The sequence below is a fragment of the Pristis pectinata genome, chromosome 2, assembly GCF_009764475.1.
Source record: "Pristis pectinata isolate sPriPec2 chromosome 2, sPriPec2.1.pri, whole genome shotgun sequence".
Classification (NCBI taxonomy): Eukaryota; Metazoa; Chordata; class Chondrichthyes; order Rhinopristiformes; family Pristidae; genus Pristis; species Pristis pectinata.
The window spans coordinates 2,296,134-2,316,279 of NC_067406.1; the positions used below are offsets into that span (position 1 = coordinate 2,296,134).

Here is a 20,146-nt window from a genome sequence, read left to right on the forward strand (position 1 = left end):
TGCATGTTGAGGGGTCCGTGAGTGCGGGGTGATCCCAGACGGGCTGACACCCACACCCCAGAGCCAGAGATACTCATCGGACCCAGGCCCTGAAGCCCACACAAGGTGAGCCCCTCGGAAATATCCTCTGGAGGTGTTTCCTGTACGGGCTGCGCCTGCACTCTCTCCAATTCCTCGCCCTCAGCTGCCGTGCGGACACGCCGTGGCAGTCTCTTCTGCCGTCCGGCAGTGGGTGGGGGGGTGCCCAGTGGAGGTGTCTCTGTGCAGAGTCCTCCTGGGACCCGGGATGGGGAGTGTAGCACAGAGGCAGCACTGTGTGTAACTGGTACTTAAGTTAGTTCACAGACTCCCCAGCCACCTGTCACTTCGGCAGCCTGGAGAAGTCCGTGTTCCATGTATGTATGAGAGGTGGAGGTCACAGCCCCTGTTTGTGTATCTGAAGGGGCTGCTCCTCACGTTCTGGTTGCACGTCAGCCCCACTCTCCTGATCTCTGGGCACCCGGTGTGGAGGAAGATGCCCAATACATCACGGGCACATCCTTCCCCACCATCAGGAGTATCTACAGGAGGCGCTGCCTCAAGAAGGCAACATCCATCATCAAAGATCCTCACCATCCGGGCTGTGCCATCTTCTCACAGCTCCCATCGGGCAGGAGGTACAGAAGCCTGAAGTCCCACACCACCAGGTTCAGGAACAGCTACTTCCCTTCAACCATTCGATTCTTGAACCAACCGACACAACCCTAATCACTACCTCAGTACAGCAACACTAGGACCACTTTGATCACTGCACTAAGATGGACTTTGTTTTGTTCTGCTTGTGTTCTTTCTCGATGACCTTCATCTGGTCAGGGAGAGTGAGGAGGTGATAGAGAGGAGTTATAGGCAGGTGGTCACGCCAGGGCCATGGGAGTCAGGCAAGTGGGTCACAGTCAGGAGGAGGAAGGGGAAGAGTCAGGTACTAGAGAGTACCCCTGTGGCTGTACCCCCTGACAATCAGTACTCCTGCTTGAGTGCTGTTGGGGGAGACAGCCTACCTGGGGGAAGCAACAGTGGCAGTGTCTCTGGCACAGAGCCCGGCCCTGTGGCTCGGATGGGTAGGGAAGGAGAGAGGAGGGCACTAGTGATGGGGGACTCTATAGTTAGGTAGGCAGACAGGCGATTCTGTGGATGCAGGAAAGAAACTCGGAAGGTAGTTTGCCTCCCAGGTGCCAGGGTCCGGGATGTTTCAGATCGTCCAAGATATCCTGAAGGGGGAGGGAGAACAGCCTGAGGTCGTGGTACATATTGGTACCAACGACATAGGTAGGGAAAAGAATGAGGTCCTGAAAAGAAACTATAGAGAATTAGGAAGGAAGGTGAGAAGCAGGACCTCAAAGGTAGTAATTTCCGGATTACTGCCTGTGCTAAGCGACAGTGGGTATAGGAACAGAATGAGGAGGGTGTTAAATGCGTGGCTGAGGGATTGGAGTAAGGAGCAGGGATTAAGTTTTCTGGATCACTGGGGCCTCTTATGGGTCAGGTATGACCTGTTCAAAGAGGACGGGTTGCACTTGAATCCCAGGGGGACCAACATACTGGAGGGGAGGTTTGCTAAGGCTACTGGGGAGAGTTTAAACTAGAATTGTTGGGGGTGGGATCCGAACTGGAGAGAATGGAGAAGAGGTGTTTGGATCTCAAATAGAGAAAGCTCGTAGTAGGTACGAGAGGGAGGACAGGCAAGTGACAGAGATGGGACGTGCTCAGACAGGTTTGAGATGTGTCTATTTTAACGCAAGGAGTATTATGAACAAGGCGGATGCGCTTAGAGCTTGGATCGATACTTGGAGCTATGATGTGGTGGCCATTACGGAGACTTGGATGGCTCAGGGACTGGGATGGTTGATTCAAGTGCTGGGGTTTAGATGTTTCAGAAATGACAGGGAGGGAGGCAAGAGAGGTGGGGGAGTGGCACTGTTGATCAGAAATAGTGTCACGGCTGCAGAAAAGGTGGACATTGTGGAGGGATTGTCTACGGAGTCTCTGTGGGTGGAGGTTAGGAACAGGAAGGGGTCAATAACTTTACTGGGTGTTTTTTATAGGCCACCCAATAGTGACAGGGATATTGAGGAGCAGATAGGGAAGCAGATCCTAGACAGGTGTGAGAATAACAGAGTTGTTGTGATGGGAGATATTAATTTCCTAAACATCAATTGACATCTCCAGACAGTGAGGGGTTTAGATGGGATGGAGTTTGTTAGGTGTGTTCAGGAAGGGTTCTTGACACAGTATGTAGATAGGCCTACAAGAGGAGAGGCTGTGCTTGATTTGATATTGGGAAATGAACCTGGTCAGGTGTCAGATCTCTCAGTGGGTGAACATTTTGGTGATAGTGATCATAATTCTATCTCCTTTACGTTAGCACTGGAAAGGGATAGGAACAGACAGACTAGAAAGGCGTTTACTTGGAGTAAAGGGAATTATGAGGCTCTCAGGCAGGAAATTGGAAGATTAAATTGGGAACAGATGTTGTCTGGGAAAAGTACGGAAGATATGTGGCAAATATTCAGGGGGTATTTGTGTGGAGCTCTGCATAGACATGTTCCGATGAGACAGGGGAGTCATGACAGGATACAGGAACCGTGGTGTATGAAGGCTATAATTTAGTCAAAAGGAAAAGAAAAGCATACAAAAGGTACAGAGAGCTAGGTAATGTTAGAGACCTGGAGGAGTACAAGGCTGAAAGGAAGGAACTTAAGAAAGAGATTAGGAGAGCCAGGGGACATGAGAAGACCTTGGTGGGCAGGATTAAGGAAAACCCCAAGGCGTTCTACAAGTATGTGAAGAGTAAGAGGATGAGATGTGAAAGGATAGGGCCTATCAAGTGCAGCAGGGGGAAGTGTGTATGGATCCGGAAGAAATAGCGGAGGTACTTAATGAATACTTCACGTCAGCATTCACTACAGAAGAAGATCTGGGGGAGTGTAGTGGGGGCTTGCAGCAAGCTGAAAAGCTTGCGCATGTAGATATTAGAAAAGAGGAGGTGCTGAAACTTTTGGAAAGCATCAAGTTAGGTAAGTCGCTGGGACCGGATGAGATGTCCCCAGGTTGCTGTGGGAGGTGAGGGAGGAGATTGTGGAGCCTCTGACAATGATCTTTGCATCATCGATGGAGACGGGAGAGGTTCCAGAAGATTGGATGGTTGTGGACGTTGTTCCTTATTCAAGAAAGGGAGTAGGGATAGCCCAGGAAATTATAGACTGGTGAGTCTTACCTCAGTGGTTGGTAAGCTGATGGAGAAGATCCTGAGAGGCAGGATTTATGAACATTTGGAGAGGTATATGATTAGGAATAGTCAGCATGGCTTTGTCAAGGGCAGGTCCTGCCTTACTAGCCTGACTGAATTTTTTGAGGCTGTGACTAAGCACATCGATGAAGGGAGAGCAGTAGATGTAGTGTATATGGATTTCAGCAAGGCGTTTGATAAGGTACCCCATGTGAGGCACTGAGAAAGTAAGGAGGCATGGGATCCAAGGGGACATTGCAGTGTGGATCCAGAACTGGCTGGCCCACAGAAGGCAAAGAGTGGTTGTTGAAAGGTCGTATTCTGAGTGGAGGTTGGTGACCAGTGGTGTACCTCAGGGATCTGTACTGGGACCCTAACTCTTTGTGATTTTTATAAATGACCTGGATGAGGAAGTGGAGGGATGGGTTAGTAAGTTTGCGGATGACATGAAGGTTGGGGGTGTTGTGGATGGTTTGGAGGGCTGTCAGAGGTTACAGAGGGACGTAGATAGGATGCAAAGTTGGGCTGAGAAGTGGCAGATGCAGTTCAACCCAGATGTGTGAAGTGGTTCATTTTGGTAGGTCAAATATGATGGCAGAATATAGTCTTAATGGTAGGACTCTTGGCAGTGTGGAGGATCAGAGGGATCTTGGGGTCCGAGTCCATAGGACACTCAAAGCAGCTGCGCAGGTTGACTCTGTGGTTAAGAAGGCATCTGGTGTATTGTCCTTCATCAGTCAGGGAATTGAATTTAGGAGCCGGGAGGTAATGTTGCAGCTATATAGATCCCTGGTCAGACCCACTTGTACTGTGCTCAGTTCTGGTCACCTCACTACAGGAAAGATGTGAAAGCCATAGGGAGGGTGCAGAGGAGATTTACAAGGATGCTGCCTGGAATGCAGGGCATGCCTTATGAAAGCAGTTTGAGGGAACTCGGCCATTTCTCCTTGGAGAGACGGAGGATGAGGGGTGACCTGATAGAGGTGTATAAGATGATGAGAGGTATTGATAGGGTAGATAGTCAGAGGCTTTTCCCCAGGGCTGAATTGGTGGCCACAAGAGGACATAGGTTTAAGGTGCTGGGGAGTAGGTATAGAGGAGATGTCAGGGGTAAGTTTTTTACTCAGAGAGTGGTGAGTGTGTGGAATGGGCTGCCGGCAACGGTGGTGGAGGCGGATACGATAGGGTCTTTCAAGGGACTGTTAGATAGGTACGTGGAGCTGAGTAAAATAGAGGGCTATGGGTAGTAATGCCTTGTAATTTCTAGGATAGGGACATGTTCGGCACAGCTTTGTGGGCTGAAGGGCCTGAATTGTGCTGTAGGTTTTCTATGTTTCTAAAAAGTGTGTATAATTTAAGTTTTTGTTTCTTGTGAATGCTGCTTATCTGATGCTCTGTGCCTGTGATGCTGCTGCAAGTAAGTTTTTCATTGCACCTGTGCACACATGGACTTGTGCATCTGACAATATACCCGACTTTATAGAACATAGAACACTACAGCACAGTACAGACCCTTCAGCCCACAATGTTGTGCCGACATCTTATCCTGCTCTAAGATCTATCTAACCCTTCCCTCCCACATAGCCCTCCATTTCTCTATCATTCATGTGTCTATCTAAGAGTCTCTTAAATGTCCCTAATGTATCTGCCCCCAAAACCTCTGCCGGCAGTGTGTTCCACACACCCACCACTCTCTGTGTAAAAAAACTTACCCCTGACATCCCCTTGTACCTTCCTAATTAAGGTGATTGGCCTAACACCCTCATGTTAGCCATTGTTGCCCTGGGAAAAAGTCTCTGACAGTCCACTCGATCTATGCCTCTTATCATCTTGTACGCTTCTATCAGGACTTTGACACTGACCACAAGACGGTTGAGGAGGGAGAGGTTCTAGGTCATCCCAAGCTCCAGTACTGGCTGGGAGGATCCGATGTGGAATTCTGGGAAGCAGAGGCATGGATTTTGGGAGGCTGCAATGGGTTCCAGAGCCGGAAAGGAGAGGGAAGTAAAATAAGATGAGACATCTTTATTAGTCACATGTACATCGAAACACACAGTGAAATGCATCTTTTGTGTAGAGTGTTCTGGGGGCAGCCCGCAAGTGTCGCCACGCTCCCGGCGCCAACATAGCATGCCCACAACTTCCTAACCCATACGTCTTTGGAATGTGGGAGGAAACCGGAGCACCCGGAGGAAACCCACGCAGACACAGGGAGAACGTACAAATTCCTTATGGACAGCGGCCGGAATTGAACCCGGGTTGCTGGCACTGTAAAGAGTTACACTAACCACTTCACTACCGTGCCTGCTCCAGAGGTGGGGATTGGGGGGCAGTTTATAGGATGGGGGGTGGTTTCAGTGCTGGTCTCTGAGGAGGGTCAGGCCCTTGGGGGGGGGGGTGCTGTTACTGATGTCGGTTAATGCAGGGGCAGGGAGGGATGAGGGTGCATCAGTGGGTATGGGCTGGGAGGGAGCAGGAGGGGGATCTCCCCCACAGTGGGGTAAGGGGGGGCAGGGAAACTGGGGAAAGGTCTGCTGGGGCTGGGTGGTGACGGTGATGCAGTGGGTAGTGCTGCTGCCTCACAGATCCCGAGAGCTAGGTTCGATCCTGACCTCCGGCACTGTCTGTGTGGAGTTTGCACGTTCCCCCTGTGACAGTGTGGGTTTCCCCTGGTGGCTTCCGTTCCCTCCCACATCCCAAAGACCTGCGGGTTGGTGGGTTAATCGGTCTCTGTGAATTGCCCCCAGTGTGTGGGTGGGGGGTATAATCTGGGGGGAATGTGGGGAAAGTTGTGTACAGGTGGGTACAAGTACGATATTTAAATCACCCGGGCTCCGTGGGTAGGAACAGGTTGGAGGGATGTGGGCCAAATGCGGGCAAATGGGGTCCGTCCAGGGGCAGAAGTGATGTACTTGGTCTGATGTCGGGGGGCTGGGGGTGATGGAGGAGGGGGGGTATGCGGGTGAGTCAGCTGTGCAGGGATGGATGGTGCTGCCTTCGTCAGCTGTTTCCTGTGCTGGTTCACCCTCACCCACTGCACCTTGTGTTGTGTTCGGCGGCCAAACTGCGTGTGTGTGTGTGCGTGTGTGTATGTGTGTGTCTGTGCGAGTGTGTGTGTGTAAGTGTGTGTGTGTGTCTCTGTATGTGTGTGTCTGTGTGTACCTGAGTGTGTCTCAGGAAGAATCAATGTGTCTATGTCATTGTGTGTGTACCCGTGTGTGAGAGAGAGACTCGTTGCCCATGTGTGTGTCAGGAAGTGAGTGAGTGTGAGGGAGAGGGATTGCCAGCGGTGCCCACTGCCCTGAGACCCGGACTGTGGGTACAGTGAGAATGTCCCCGCAGTCTCACCTCTCCCTCACCTCCCTCACCCCCACCCCCACCCTCACCCTCATCCCCACCCTCACCCTCTCCCTCACACCTCACCCTCACACCTCTCCCTCACCGTCATCCCCACCCTCACACCTCACCCTCATCCCCACCCTCACACCACACCCTCACCCCTACCCTCACACCTCACCTTCACCCCCACCCTCACCCCCACCCTCACACCTCACCCTCATCCCCACCCTCACACCTCACCCTCACACACCCTCACCCTCACACCTCTCCCTCACCTCCCTCACCCCCACCCTCACACCTCACCCTCACACCTCACCCTCACACCTCACCCTCACACCTCACCCCACTCCCTCACCCTCACACCTCTCCCTCACCTCCCTCACCCCCACCCTCACCCTCACACCTCTCCCTCACCTCCCTCACCCCCACCCTCACCCTCACACCTCTCCCTCACCTCCCTCACCCCCACCCTCACACCTCACCCTCACACTGCTCCCTCACCCTCACACCTCACCCCACTCCCTCACCCCACTCCCTCACACCTCACCCTCACACCTCATCCTCACCCCGCTCCCTGCTGATGTAAAGTTCCCGAGCTGGGTGTCCCGGGGGGTGGGGGGGGGGGGAAGGTGAAGGAGGTGGAGAGCCCGGGGGGGGGGTGTTGGGGGGTGATGGGGCAGTGGGAGGGGGACGGTGTGTGGGGGGAGGGGCGGACAGGCGGCAGAGGGTCAGACCGAGGGGGTGCTGGTGATGGGGGTGGGGGAGACCTGCTGCAGACAGCTCGGCACTGACACCTGCCGTGAACGGGGGGCTCGGGGCCCCCACCAGGGTGTGCAGGGAGGGGTCGGGGGGGTGGGCAGTGAGGGGTCGGGGGGGGGGCAGTGAGGGGTCGGGGGGCGGGTGTGCAGGGAGAGGTCGGGGGGGGGAGGTGGGCAGGGAGGGGGCGGGGGGGGGGGAGGTGGGTAGGGAGGGGGCGGGGGGGCGGAGGCAGCAGATCTGTCAGCCCGGGTGCGGCTCTGCAGCGCCGGGGCCGGGCTGCGGATACTTTGGTTCTCAGCCCCCGCCGGCCCGCAGTTTCAGCCGCCGGGAGTGCGGCACAGAACCGCCGCGTCAGCAGCTCGGAACCGGTGTCCCTGCACCTCTCCCCACCCCACCCCGTCCCTGCACCCCTCCCCACCCCACAGTCCCTGCACCCCTCCCCACCCCACAGTCCCTGCCCCCTCCCCACCCCACACCGTCCCTGCACCCCTCCCCACCCCACAGTCCCTGCCCCCTCCCCACCCCCCACAGTCCCTGCACCCCACCCCGTCCCTGCACCCCTCCCCACCCCCCACAGTCCCTGCCCCCTCCCCACCCCACACCGTCCCTGCACCCCTCCCCACCCCACAATCCCTGCACCTCTCCCCACACCGTCCCTGCACCCCTCCCCACCCCTCCCCACCCCACAGTCCCTGCCCCCTCCCCACCCCACACCGTCCCTGCACCTCTCCCCACCCCCCACAGTCCCTGCACCCCTCCCCACACCGTCCCTGCACCCCACCCCACCCCCCACAGTCCCTGCACCCCTCCCCACCCCCCACCGTCCCTGCACCCCACCCCTCCCCACCCCCCACAGTCCCTGCACCTCTCCCCACCCCACACCGTGTCCCTGCCCCCCACCCCAGTCCCCGTGTCCCTGCACGCCTCCCCGGCAGCCTCCCTCCCCTCCTCACCCCACACCATACTGTGTCCCTCCACCCCTCCCCTCCCCACGGTCTCCACCCTTCCCCTCCCCGTGTTCCCTGCTTCCCCGCACACATCAGCAATGATGGGGGAGGCCACTCGGCGTTTGCTTTTTTTGGTTCTAATTGTGTTCTTTCCTGTAAAAATTGTTTAATTTATATTTTTTGTTATTTTTCTTGTGAACGCTGCGTATCTGCCGCTCTGCGCCTGTAGTGCTGCAGGGTTTTCACTGCCCCCGTGCACACACGGTCTGGTGCAGACGGCAATACACTCGACTTTGACTTTGACGCCTCCTGTCCCAGTCAATAGGATTGGGGTCGATCTTCTCACTTTCCTCTGACCTTCTCTCCCTAATTCCCCTTAATATTGAAAATCTCTATCGATCCCTGTTCATTAAGGTGAGGCAGGGTAGTGTAGCGGTTAGCGTAACGTTATTACAGCACCAGCGACCCCGGTTCAATTCCGGCCGCTGTCTGTAAGGAGTTTGTACGTTCTCCCCGTGTCTGTGTGGGTTTCCTCCGGGTGCTCCGGTTTCCTCCCACATTCCAAAGACGTACGGGTTAGGAAGTTGCGGCCGTGCTATGTTGGCGCCGGAAGCGTGGCGACACTTGAGGGCTGCCCCCAGAACACTCTACACAAAAGATGCATTTCACTGTGTGTTTCGATGTACATGTGACTAATAAAGAAATCTTATTTAAAGGGGACCTGAGGGGCACCTTTGTCACACAGAGGGTGGTGGGGATACGGGACGTGGTTGGGGTGGGCACAATTATTTGGTATTGGTGTTGGTTTATTATTGTCACTTGTACCAAGGTACAGTGAAAAACTTGTCTTGCAAACCGTTCGTACAGATCAATTCATTACACAGTGCATCGAGGTAGCACAGGGTAAGACAATAACAGAATGCAGAGCAAAGTGTCACTAAATACTCACAGTTACAATGGACACTTGGACAGGTCCGTGGATAGGAAAGGTTCAGAGGGATATGGGCCAAACACGGGCACATGGGACAGGCTTAGGTGGCCATCTTGGTTGGCATGGACTGGTTGGGCCGAAGGGCCTGTTCCCCTGCTGTGTGACTCTGTGACTCTGCTTTGACTGAGCCACAGCCCTCACGGCAGGAGGATTCACCCGCTTCTGGTGAAGGGTTTCTCCTCACCTCTATCCTGAATGGCTGGCCCCTTGTTCTGAGGCTGCACCCTGGCTCTGCACACCAGCTGGGGAAGGGGGAATGAAATCCCTCCCTGTGTCCCCCCGAATGCCCCCCCCCCATCCAGGACCCTGTTATCAGGAGCAGGAAGCAGTGACCATCACCCACAGAACAGTACAGTACAGAGACAGGCCCTTCGGCCCACAGTGTCTGTGCTGACTGTAATACCAACCTAGCTAATCCTTCTGGCTGCACCCCCCACAGATGCTGTCCGACCTGCTGAGTTCCTCCAGCAGACTGGGGGATGCTCCAGATTCCAGCATTAAGCTATCTTTATTAGCCATGTACATCGAAACACACAGTGAAAGGCATCTTTTGCGTAGAGTGTTCTGGGGGCAGCCCGCAAGTGTCGCCACGCTTCCGGCGCCAACATAGCATGCCCACAACTTCCTAACCTGTACGTCTTTGGAATGTGGGAGGAAACCGGAGCACCCGGAGGAAACCCACGCAGACACAGGGAGAATGTACAAACTCCTTACAGACAGTGGCTGGAATTGAACGCGGGTCGCTGTAATAGCATTACACTAACCGCTACACTACCATGCCTGCCCTTCTGCCATCTCCTGTCTCTCCCTCCACCACCTCCCCTGGCAGTGTGTTCCAGGCACCCACCCCTCCCTGTGTAAAATAACTTGGACCATAAGATCTACGAGCAGAATCAGGCCACTCGGCCCATCGAGTCTGCTTCACCACTCAGTCATGGCTGATTTTTATTCAGCTGCATTCTCCCAGTAACCCTTAACCCCCCCCCCCCCTTACCAACAAAGAACTTTGCCCTGCACGTCTTTAAACTTTCCCCCCTCACCTTAAAACCTGTGTCCTCTGGTATTTGACATTGAACTTGGTTCACTATTGTCATATGTACCGAGGTCCAGTGAACAACTTGTCTTACAAACCGATCGTACAGGTCAATTCATTACACAGTGCATTGAGGTAGTGCAGGGTAAAACAATAACAGAATGTAGAATAAAGTGTCACAGCTACAGGGAAGTGCATTGCACATGTTTGTACATCTAGTGCAGCACACTGAGTTCTGCATTTTGTTCCTCCAGCTCGGTTTTGCACTAACCCTGCACTAATTTTGGATTCTGTATATACCGTATTTTGCAATATTTGTACCCTCAAATTTTTTTGTCTGTGTTCATCGTGTGTCCTCTGTTCTATGTAGGTCCTCTGTTGTGTGAGTCTGGGGGAGAGGACATTCCGTTCCTCTGTGTGTTTTACAGCGTGTGGGTGTATGACAGTGAGGTAGCACTTGAACGAACAAGGTGCAAGGTCAGACAAGGTAGTTTGTGAGGTCAAGAGTCCATCTCATTGTATAAGCTGGACGCTTGACCTCACAATCTACCTGGTTATGACCTTTCCCACCCGGGGAAAGACTCTGTCCACCCCACCCTCCCTCTTCCCCACGCATACCCCGCCTGCAAGGCTGTTCCCCTGTTTGATTCTTCCCCCCCCTCCCCACCCTCCCTCACCCTCCCTCACCCTCCCTCGCCACTTTCGCTGCGGACACCCAACCGTGAACCGCGCTGCTGAGAATGCGGAGGTTCGTCTGATTGGTCGGGCGGCGGATCAATAAGGAGCCGCTGCCCACTCCGGGAGGAGAGGCAGCCGAGAGGTCCCGCCTCTTCTCCCCCTCCTCGCTCCATAAATAGGAGCGCACGGGGCACTGCGCTATAGTGCGGCGGCTTTGGCGCAGTGCGGTGGCTGTAGGAGTACCTCAGCAGGTCCAGGAGAGTCCCAGCAGGTCCAGGAGAGAAGCAGGAGGGTCCCAGCAGGTCCAGGAGAGAAGCAGGAGGGTCCCAGCAGGTCCAGGAGAGAAGCAGGAGGGTCCCAGCAGGTCCAGGAGAGAAGCAGGAGGGTCCCAGCAGGTCCAGGAGAACCTCAGCGGATACCAGGAGCCAAGATGAGCGCCTACGACCCCTTCAGCCCCCTGCGGAAGCCCTGGGAAGACCACCGCTATGGCCGCACCGCCAAGTCCAGCGTCTCCTCCACCCTGTACGCCTCCCACCGCCCGTCCACCCCCAAGCGCTCGGCGCGCCCCGGCTCGGTGTCCTCGCTGCCCAGCTACGCCGAGAAGCTGGACCTGGCCCAGGTGAGCACCCTGAACGCCGAGCTACTGACCCTGCGCGCCCAGGAGCGGGAGCAGCTGATGGACCTCAACGACCGCTTCGCCACCTACATCGAGAAGGTGCACTACCTAGAGCAGCAGAACAAAGGTACTCCTGGTGGAGCTGGAGGCGCTCCGGCAGAAGCAGAGCGACCCGTCCCGGCTGCACCTCATGTACGAGCAGGAGATCCGCGGGCTGCGGGCGCTGCTGGACTCCGAGAGCGCCGAGAAGGCGAGGATGGAGGCGGAGAGGGAGCGCCTCCGGGAGGTGTACGGCCAGGCGAAGGAGCGGTACGAGGAGGAGGTGAGGCTGCGGATAGAGGCGGAGGGAGAGCTGCAGAAGGCTCGGGAGGGCGCCGACAAGGCGCTGCTGGCCAACAGCGACGTGGAGGGCTCCATCAGCTCGCTGGTGGAAGAGATCGCCTTCCTGAAGAAGGTGCACGGCGAGGAGAGCGCCGAGCTGGCCGCCCAGGTGCAGGCGGCGCACCTGACCGTGGAGGTGGAGGTGGCCAAGCCCGACCTGGCGCTCGCCCTGCGGGAGATCCGCTGCCAGTACGAGAAGCTGGCGCACAAGAACATGCAGGCGGCCGAGGACTGGTACCGCACCAAGTTCGCCACCGTCTCCGAGCTGGCGAGCAGGAACAGCCAGGCGGTGCGCTCCATCCGGGAGGAGACGGCCGAGTACCACCGGCTGCTGCAGTCCCGCGGCTCCGAGATCGAGGGGCTCCGCACCGTCATCGAGCAGCTGCAGAGGCAGCTCGAGAGCCTGGAGGACAGGCAGGCCAAGGAGGTCGGCAAGTACCAGGTGAGGGGGGGCAGGCCAAGGAGGTCGGCAAGTACCAGGTGAGGGGGGGCAGGTGGGCAGGGACCAGGTGAGGGGGGGCAGGCCAAGGAGGTCGGCAAGTACCAGGTGAGGGGGCAGGTGGGCAGGGACCAGGTGAGGGGGGGCAGGCCAAGGAGGTCGGCAAAGTACCAGGTGAGGGGGCAGGTGGGCAGGGACCAGGTGAGGGGGGGCAGGCCAAGGAGTGTCGGCAAGTACCAGGTGAGGGGGGGCAGGTGGGCAGGGACCAGGTGAGGGGGGGCAGGCCAAGGAGGTCGGCAAGTACCAGGTGAGGGGGGGCAGGTGGGCAGGGACCAGGTGAGGGGGGGCAGGTGGGCAGGGACCAGGTGAGGGGGGGCAGGCGGGCAGGTGGGCAGGGACCAGGTGAGGGGGGGCAGGCGGGCAAGTACCAGGTGAGGGGGGCAGGTGGGCAGGGAACCAGGTGGAGGGGGGGCAGGCCAAGGAGGTCGGCAAGTACCAGGTGAGGGGGGGCATGCGGGCAGGGACCAGTGGAGGGGGGCAGGCGGGCAGGGACCAGGTGAGGGTGGGGGCAGAGAAGGTGGGAGGTGAGGGGGTGGAGGGTGGCAGAGTTCTCTGTAAGGGTGATGTGGCCAGATGTTGGCGGAGGAGGAGGAGGGGTGTAGGGAGGAGGGACTTCAGTGACATGGACGGAGGGAGGGAGGGAGGAGCTGGGGTTCGCCTCCCTGCAGCAGAGAGGGTTTGGGGGGGGAGCTAAATCCGGGGGGGGGCGGTTGAAGGACAAGTGTTGGAGTCAAAGGGGCAAAACCAGGAGGGGCGAGGGGGGAGGGTCGGGAGCCACTGGTGTGGGGGGGGGGGGAGTGTGAGGGGGAGTGGGTCGGGAGCACTGGTGGGGAGGGGGAGTGGGTCCGGGAGCACTGGTGGGGGAGGGGGAGTGGGTCGGAGCACTGGTGGGAGGGGGAGTGGGTCGGGAAGCACTGGTGGGGGGGGGAGTGGGTCGGGAGCACTGGTGGGGGGGGGGGAGTGGGTCGGGAGCACTGGTGGGGGGGAGTGGGTCGGGAGCACTGGTGGGGGGGGGGAGAGTGGGTCGGGGAGCACTGGTGGGGGGGATGTTTCTCCGCAATGAGCTGCAGTAATCAAGACGCATTGCGTGAAGGGGGGGGAGCAGATCCACCGGGAGCTTCCCATGGGGATACCTGGGGGAGGGGGTGGGGGTCGGGAGGGGCTTGCGGTAACTGGAGAACCTTTCGAGTTGACCGAGGCGGAGTGGCCCCTCACCGCCCGAAGCCAAGGTCGGAGAGAGATTCCCGCCCACGGCCTTTGCTGCATTGAGGGGGAGGAGCGGGGGGAGGGGGGGGTCGGTGGTGGGGGGTGGGTACCTGTGGCCAGTCACAGCAGGGGCTCGCCTTGGGGTGGGGACCGTCTCTGTCACCTCCTCTGTAACCGTTGTGTTTGGCGCAGTGCAGTGGGGGGGGGGGAAGGGGAGTGTAAAACGGGTGACTGAGTCTCTGGGCATTTGTGGGGCAATGCTGGGGGGGGGGTAACGGACAGAGGGAGGGGTTTCCTGGGCAGCGGGGAAATCATCCATAAATTGTCACCTCCTCCCCCCCCCCCCCCCCCCCCCCCCCCCCCCCCCCCCCCCCCCCCCCCCCCCCCCCCCACTGACGCATTGCAGCAATTTTTTCAAAGGCGGAGGGGGAGGAGGAGAGAGAGGGGTGGAGTGGGACTGGAGGAGGGAGGGAGGGAGGGAGGGGAGAGGAAGGGCTGGGGAGGGGGATGGGGGGAGTTGGTGAGAACGGTACTTAATTTATTCAGAATGGGCACTGAATCATTTCAGTGATTGGGCAGCAGCTCCTGAAGGGGGGTGTTTCTATAAATTCTGGTGCTGGTTCCACACCCCAGTTACTGGACTGAAATCTGAGGGGGAGGGCTGGAGGAGGGGGGGGCAATCGGAGGAGGGGAAGGGAGCTCACGGACTGACGGAATCTTAGAGGGAAGGGGAGGGAATCCGTGGAGGGGGTGGTCCGGTCTGGTCCAGCACCACAGGGTCTCCCTGCCGCACCCCCCCCCCCCCCCCCGATGTCCCTCTGAGTCTGGGGTCTCCGTCTGTTCCAACACAGGACCGGATCAGCGAGCTGGAGAAGGAAATCAATGATGCCAAGCAGGAGATGGCGCGCTACCTGCGGGAGTACCAGGACCTGCTCAATGTCAAGATGGCGCTCGACATCGAGATCGCAGCCTACAGGTAGGGGAGGGAGGGGTGGACAGGGAGGGACGGAGGTGGGGAGGTAGGAAGGGAGGAAAGTGGGATGGATGGGGAGGGGGAAGGGATCGCGGGGAGGGGGTGGGATGAGGGATATGGAGTGGGAGGGGAGGGGAGGGAGAGGTACGCTGCCGATACGAGGAAATGATTGTCTCTCTGGCGGGGATCAGGAGAAGGGGCCCCGTTTGCCGCGTTTACCTCCTGTGTTTCTGCCCCTCCCCCATTCAGGAAACTTCTGGAGGGTGAAGAATTCCGTCTGAGCTTCTCATCGCTGCCGCCCTACAGTTAGAGCGAAGCCTGCGGACCCTGGTGTAGCCCTGCGCCGATTCCCTCATCGCCTGGCTGCTCCCTCCCCCCTCCCCCTGTCCCCCCCACAGCCTGGTAACACCGGTCCGTCCGTCCGCCACCTGTGAACACGCGTGTTCACACACCGGTGCACGCACACACTTGCACGTGTGGGTGCGCAGTGGCATGTCTGTGTAAGAGCACAAGTACATAGCTGTCCCCCTCCCTGTAACTGCGCACACAGCACACGCGTGTTCATGGGGGTGACCTTAGGGGTTGGGGGGCACTGACCCTTCCCATCTGTATGATGGCTTCCTGCCTGAACTCAGCCCCTTGGTACCACACTCACTGGGATCAGTAAATGTCCCCCACTGATCTCACCCACCCTCCCGACCCAGGGGAACCCCGTTGTCCTTCTCCTATCCCTCATGTCCTACCCTTGACTCCTATGCACTCTGACCCCTTGCCCCTTGTACATCAACCCCTTCTACACTAACCTGTCCTAACGCCCTTTGATCCCTGCCCCTTATGGACTCCCTGACCCAACGCCCTTTGATCCTCGCCCTTCACTTCCTGACCCAATGCCCCCTGGTCCCTACCGCACACCCCTCCCCCTCCCATCAACCCCCCTCCCCTGAGTATTCTCCTGTCTCTCTGTCCCACCAGGGTGTGTCCCCATGAGGGGTGTGATGTTGGAGGGGGAAGAGCTGGGGTTATTGGGTGTTGCTCCCTGCCCCCTCCCCGAGGGTGTGGGACCACTCCAAGGTCCACGGTGCCAGCTTCTCACCACAGAAGTGTCAGGATGGGCGGAGGGGGTCACCTGGACTGGTGACCAGGGGTGTTGGGGTTGCAGATGGAAGAAGATGGGGTCTGATGGAGGGACTGGGATGGTGATGGTGGGGGGGACAGACTGCCAGAGCTCTGCTGCCAGGGCTGATGCAGGGGGTGACCTGGGCTTCTGCTGAGGTTGGTACCATTGCTCTGAGAGTGAACAAGATTCGTCTCCCCACCTGGGACCCCAGCACTTGGTGACCACTGACCGATGAAACCACCGCCCTGCGGCGGGTCACAAGCAGTCCGGGGAGGTTGGGATGGAATCGACGCCCCAGGATTCGGTGGGAGCCGAGCTGCCGAGTTGTCAGCCAGTGCTGACGGAGCGCTTCAGGTGAATTCACCCTCACCATGAACTGTGGAGACAGAGGCAGGAACCCAGAGCTCACCGCACCCAACACACAGAACCCCGAATATTGACCATCAACCCGCTACACAGAGAGCTGGCAACCCAGAGCTCACCACACCCAACACACAGAGACCCCCAATTATCAACCACCTACAGACAGAGGCAGGGCCTACAGCTGACTGCACCCAACACAGAGACCCCCGACATCACCCACCCTCCCTACTCCCCCATATTGCAGCAGGGACACTGATCCCCAACCGTGTGAGAAGGGAGGTTGTAACCCATCCCTGTGTGTCCCTGAACCCCAGTGTTCTGAGTCCATGATCCCAACAGGAAGCAGGAATGTACATGTCCCCCATCAGCGGGAGACCCTGAACCCCAACGGGGAAAGCGCAGCTGATCACCATCACTGAACCCCCCCCCCCCACCCTTCCTGAGAGATACCAGACCCAAAACTGGGGGTGGGGAGGAGACCAACGCTGAGACCCTGGAGCCATCGGTGAAAGAGATGGGTACGGGGGAGCCCCACACCCAACTGAGAGATGTGCCGTCTGCAGCAACAGAGAGGGACCCCCAGCACTGAGATACCACCACCACTCCCCACCCTCCGCCCCCCCCCCCCCCCCGCTGACACTGAGAGAGCCCTAACACTAGGAGAACCCCCCCATCCCACCCGCCTACACAGGGAGAGGCTGTGAATGTGGCGGGGGCAGAAGGTGATCCCCAGACCCATTGGATGACGTGGAGCCTGAATCCCCAACCCTAAAGAGGAGGACTGAACCCCCACATCGATGCCGTACACCAACACAACCTGAACCCCCACACCGACGCTGTACCCTGACACACCCCGAACCCCAACACACCCCAGACTCCCACACCGACGCTGTACCCTGACACACCCGAAACCCCCACACCGACCAGTCTCCCGACACACCCTCAAACCCCCACTCTGACCCCATACCCTGACATACTCTGAACCCAAACCCCCACACCGCTGTACCCCGACACACCCTGAACCTGCACACTGCCCCGTACCCTGACACACCCCAAACCCGCACACCGCCCCCCACACCCCAAACCGTCACACTGAACCCTGTACCCTGACGCACCCCAAACCCTCACACTGACCCTGTACCCCAACACACCCTAAACCCCCACCCTGTACCCTGACACACCCCAAACCCTCACACTGAACCTGCACCCCGCCACACCCCAAACCCCCACACTGACCAGTCTCCCGACACCCCCCCCAAACCCCCGATCTGACCCCATACCCCGACACACACCAAACCCCTGCACTGAGCCCATACCCCCACACTAACCCTGCACCCTGACACACCCGAACCCCCACACTGACTCCAAACCTCACACTGACCCCTGCACCCTGACACACCCAAACCCTCGCGCCAACCCCCATACCCTGACACACACCCCAAATCAAAAGCCCAAGCCCCAGCATAGTCCCTGAACCCCCGACGTGGACAGACACCAAAGCCAAGGGACACTTGAAGCCCAACAAGTGACCCATAACCCAGAGACCCAAACTCCAACACTGGAAGATCCTGCACCTCATGGTCGAAAGGTTCTGAACCAGGGTGACCAAGGTACCACACCCCAACGCCATGAGATCCAAACATGGACCGCTTCCACCCGGAGGGAGAGGGGGATCCCAGCCCCAACACCGACTGTGACCTCCAACACTGAGACACCCTGAACCCTAACCCCAGAGCCTGAACCCCAGCACCCGAAACCCCAACATGGCAGGTTGGGGGGTCTCCACATCCCCTGCTGAGGTCCAACACCTGAGGGGAGTGGTCCCAAATCCCATGGAGTGACGGAGCTTCCTGCAACTCTACCAGAGAGAGAGAGAGAGAGAGAGAGGACCGAGAGAGACCCCCAAACCCCAACACCGAGCCCCAAACCAAGAATGGCATAGGGACACTGAACCCCGGGTTGAGGGAAGTGCTCCCCTGAACCCCAGCACTGGGGTGGGGGGATCTGACACCCAACTGTCAGAGCCTAGACCCCAAGGGAAAGACTGAACCCTCCCTTCCCCAAAACAAGAACCCCCAACACTGAGAGACCCCCCGCCCAGCTGAAACCCTCAAGCAAGACCTTGAACCCGAACTATGAGGTGAGGATGGGCGGGGGGGTGGGGGTGGAGAGGAGAGAGCTTCAGCCCCAAACCCCCACATTGCCCAGAAGGAACCAGCAGTCCCAGGATGGTCAGGAAAGCAGCATTGATAGTGAAACCCACGCAGACCTAAGACCAGGACTTAGCCCCAATACTGATACCACCCCACCACACCTGCCTCCCCCCCACACCGAGCCCCAACAGGAGCAAGGAACAGCCCAGACCACAACCCTGGGAAGCGGGATAGACTGAGAGGAATCCCCAAAACCCCTCACTGCCCAGTGACCCCACACCCCAACATTGGGAGACGCCGGACCTCTCGATCCAAAGGTTCGGACCCAGGGTGACTGAGGTACCAAATCCCCAGACAGGAGGGGGGCACCCTGGAGCCCACCAGAGGGATGGGGGGTGGGGCTCACACGACACCCCACCCCACCCACACTCTCAGACTGCAAAACAGAGATACACCAACATTAACACTGTTGAAACCCCAATGTCCTGACACCCCTAACCCCAACACTGAGAGACCCCAAACCCTAACACTGGAAGTCCCTGAACCCCAAGGCCAAGAGATCCTGATCCCCAGAACTGAGACCTGAACCCCAATACTGATGAAGCCCAACACTGAGAGACCCCCAAACCCCAGCACGGAGAGAGTACAGGAGTTGGGAAGTCGTGTTACAGCCATACAAGGCATTGGTGAGACCACACTGGGGCACTGTGCGCAGTTCTGGTTGCCCAGGCTGTAGGAAGGGTGGGGTTCAGCTGGAGAGGGGACAGAAGAGATTCACGAGGATGTTACCGGGACTGGAGGACTCGGGTTATCAGCAGAACACTGGACAGGCTGGGACTGTTTCCCTGGAGCGACGGAGGCTGAGGGTGACCTGATAGAGGTTTGTAAATCACGAGGGTGTGTAGCTAGGCTGGTGGTCAGTCCCTGTTTCCCACAGAGATCTCCATGTCTGACACTGGTTTAAGGTGGGAGGGAGGAGGTTTGAAGGGGATCTGAGGTTTTTCACACCGAGTAGTTGGTATCTGGAAGGAGCTGCCGGAGGAGGAGGAGGCAGGAACAGTGAACAGTGAAGGGCCGTCAGGACAGGTCCCTGAGTGAGCCGGGCGCAGGGATGTGGAGTTGATGCAGCCGGTGGGGTCAGTGTTGAAGGACCTGTGGTGATCATGGTCACCTTGGGCCGGAAGGGTCTCCGCCGGGTCCAAAGCTGAGATCAGGAGACCTCAGACCCTCACTCCCCTCCCCTCCTCTCCCGCTCCCCCCTCCCCTTCCTCACTTCCCTGCCCCCCCTGCCTCCCCCCCACCCTCGCACTGTACTGCTGCCGTAAAACACATTTCACGTCATGTCAGGTGATGTTAAACCTGATTCTAAGGTCCCTCACTCCTTCACTCCCCCTCCCCCTCCCCTCCAGTGTCCCTCTCTTAACTCCCCTCACATCCCCTTCCCTCCCCCTCACTCCCCCCTTCCGGTCCCCCCTCTCCGTAACCTCCCCCTACTCTCATTGTCCCCCCACCTCTCGGTGGCAGTAGGGGTGGGCAGTGGCCCCTCGGACTGGGGCAGTGACCCCAGTGTGACCCCGGCTGTGGACCCTCACCGCTCTGCTGCCAGACCCACTCCCCCAACATCTGTAGCAACATCTGGGCTGACCAATAAAGTGACACAGAAAGTCAAGCGTCTCTGTCTTCTTGCCTGGATCCGGGGGGGGGGAGGGAGGGGGCAGTGGTGGGGTGGGGAGGGGAGGGAGGGGGCAGTGGTGGGGAGGGGAGGGAGGGAGTGGGAGTGGGGAGGGGAGGGGGGGGCAGTGAGTGGGGAGGGGAGGGAGGGAGTG

General features: G+C 58.3%; 1 protein-coding gene and 1 long non-coding RNA gene across 2 annotated transcripts; one reads left to right on the top strand and one right to left on the bottom strand.

Annotated features, from left to right (window-relative positions):
- Window positions 1-11,214: 11,214 nt before the first annotated feature.
- On the top strand, window positions 11,215-17,543 carry si:dkey-33c12.3 (uncharacterized protein LOC335380 homolog). Its single transcript, XM_052035738.1, is given in 4 exon segments — window positions 11,215-11,766; window positions 11,768-12,451; window positions 14,566-14,690; window positions 14,937-17,543. Coding segments are annotated over 4 exon segments (1,194 nt in total). The 5' UTR covers window positions 11,215-11,442; the 3' UTR covers window positions 14,998-17,543.
- On the bottom strand, window positions 16,307-20,012 carry LOC127581371 (uncharacterized). The gene is made up of 2 exons (XR_007957943.1): window positions 17,567-20,012; window positions 16,307-17,319 (listed from the first exon to the last, which is right to left on the bottom strand). It is a non-coding gene; the product is annotated as an uncharacterized LOC127581371 (long non-coding RNA).
- Between the last annotated feature and the right edge of the window lie 134 nt (window positions 20,013-20,146).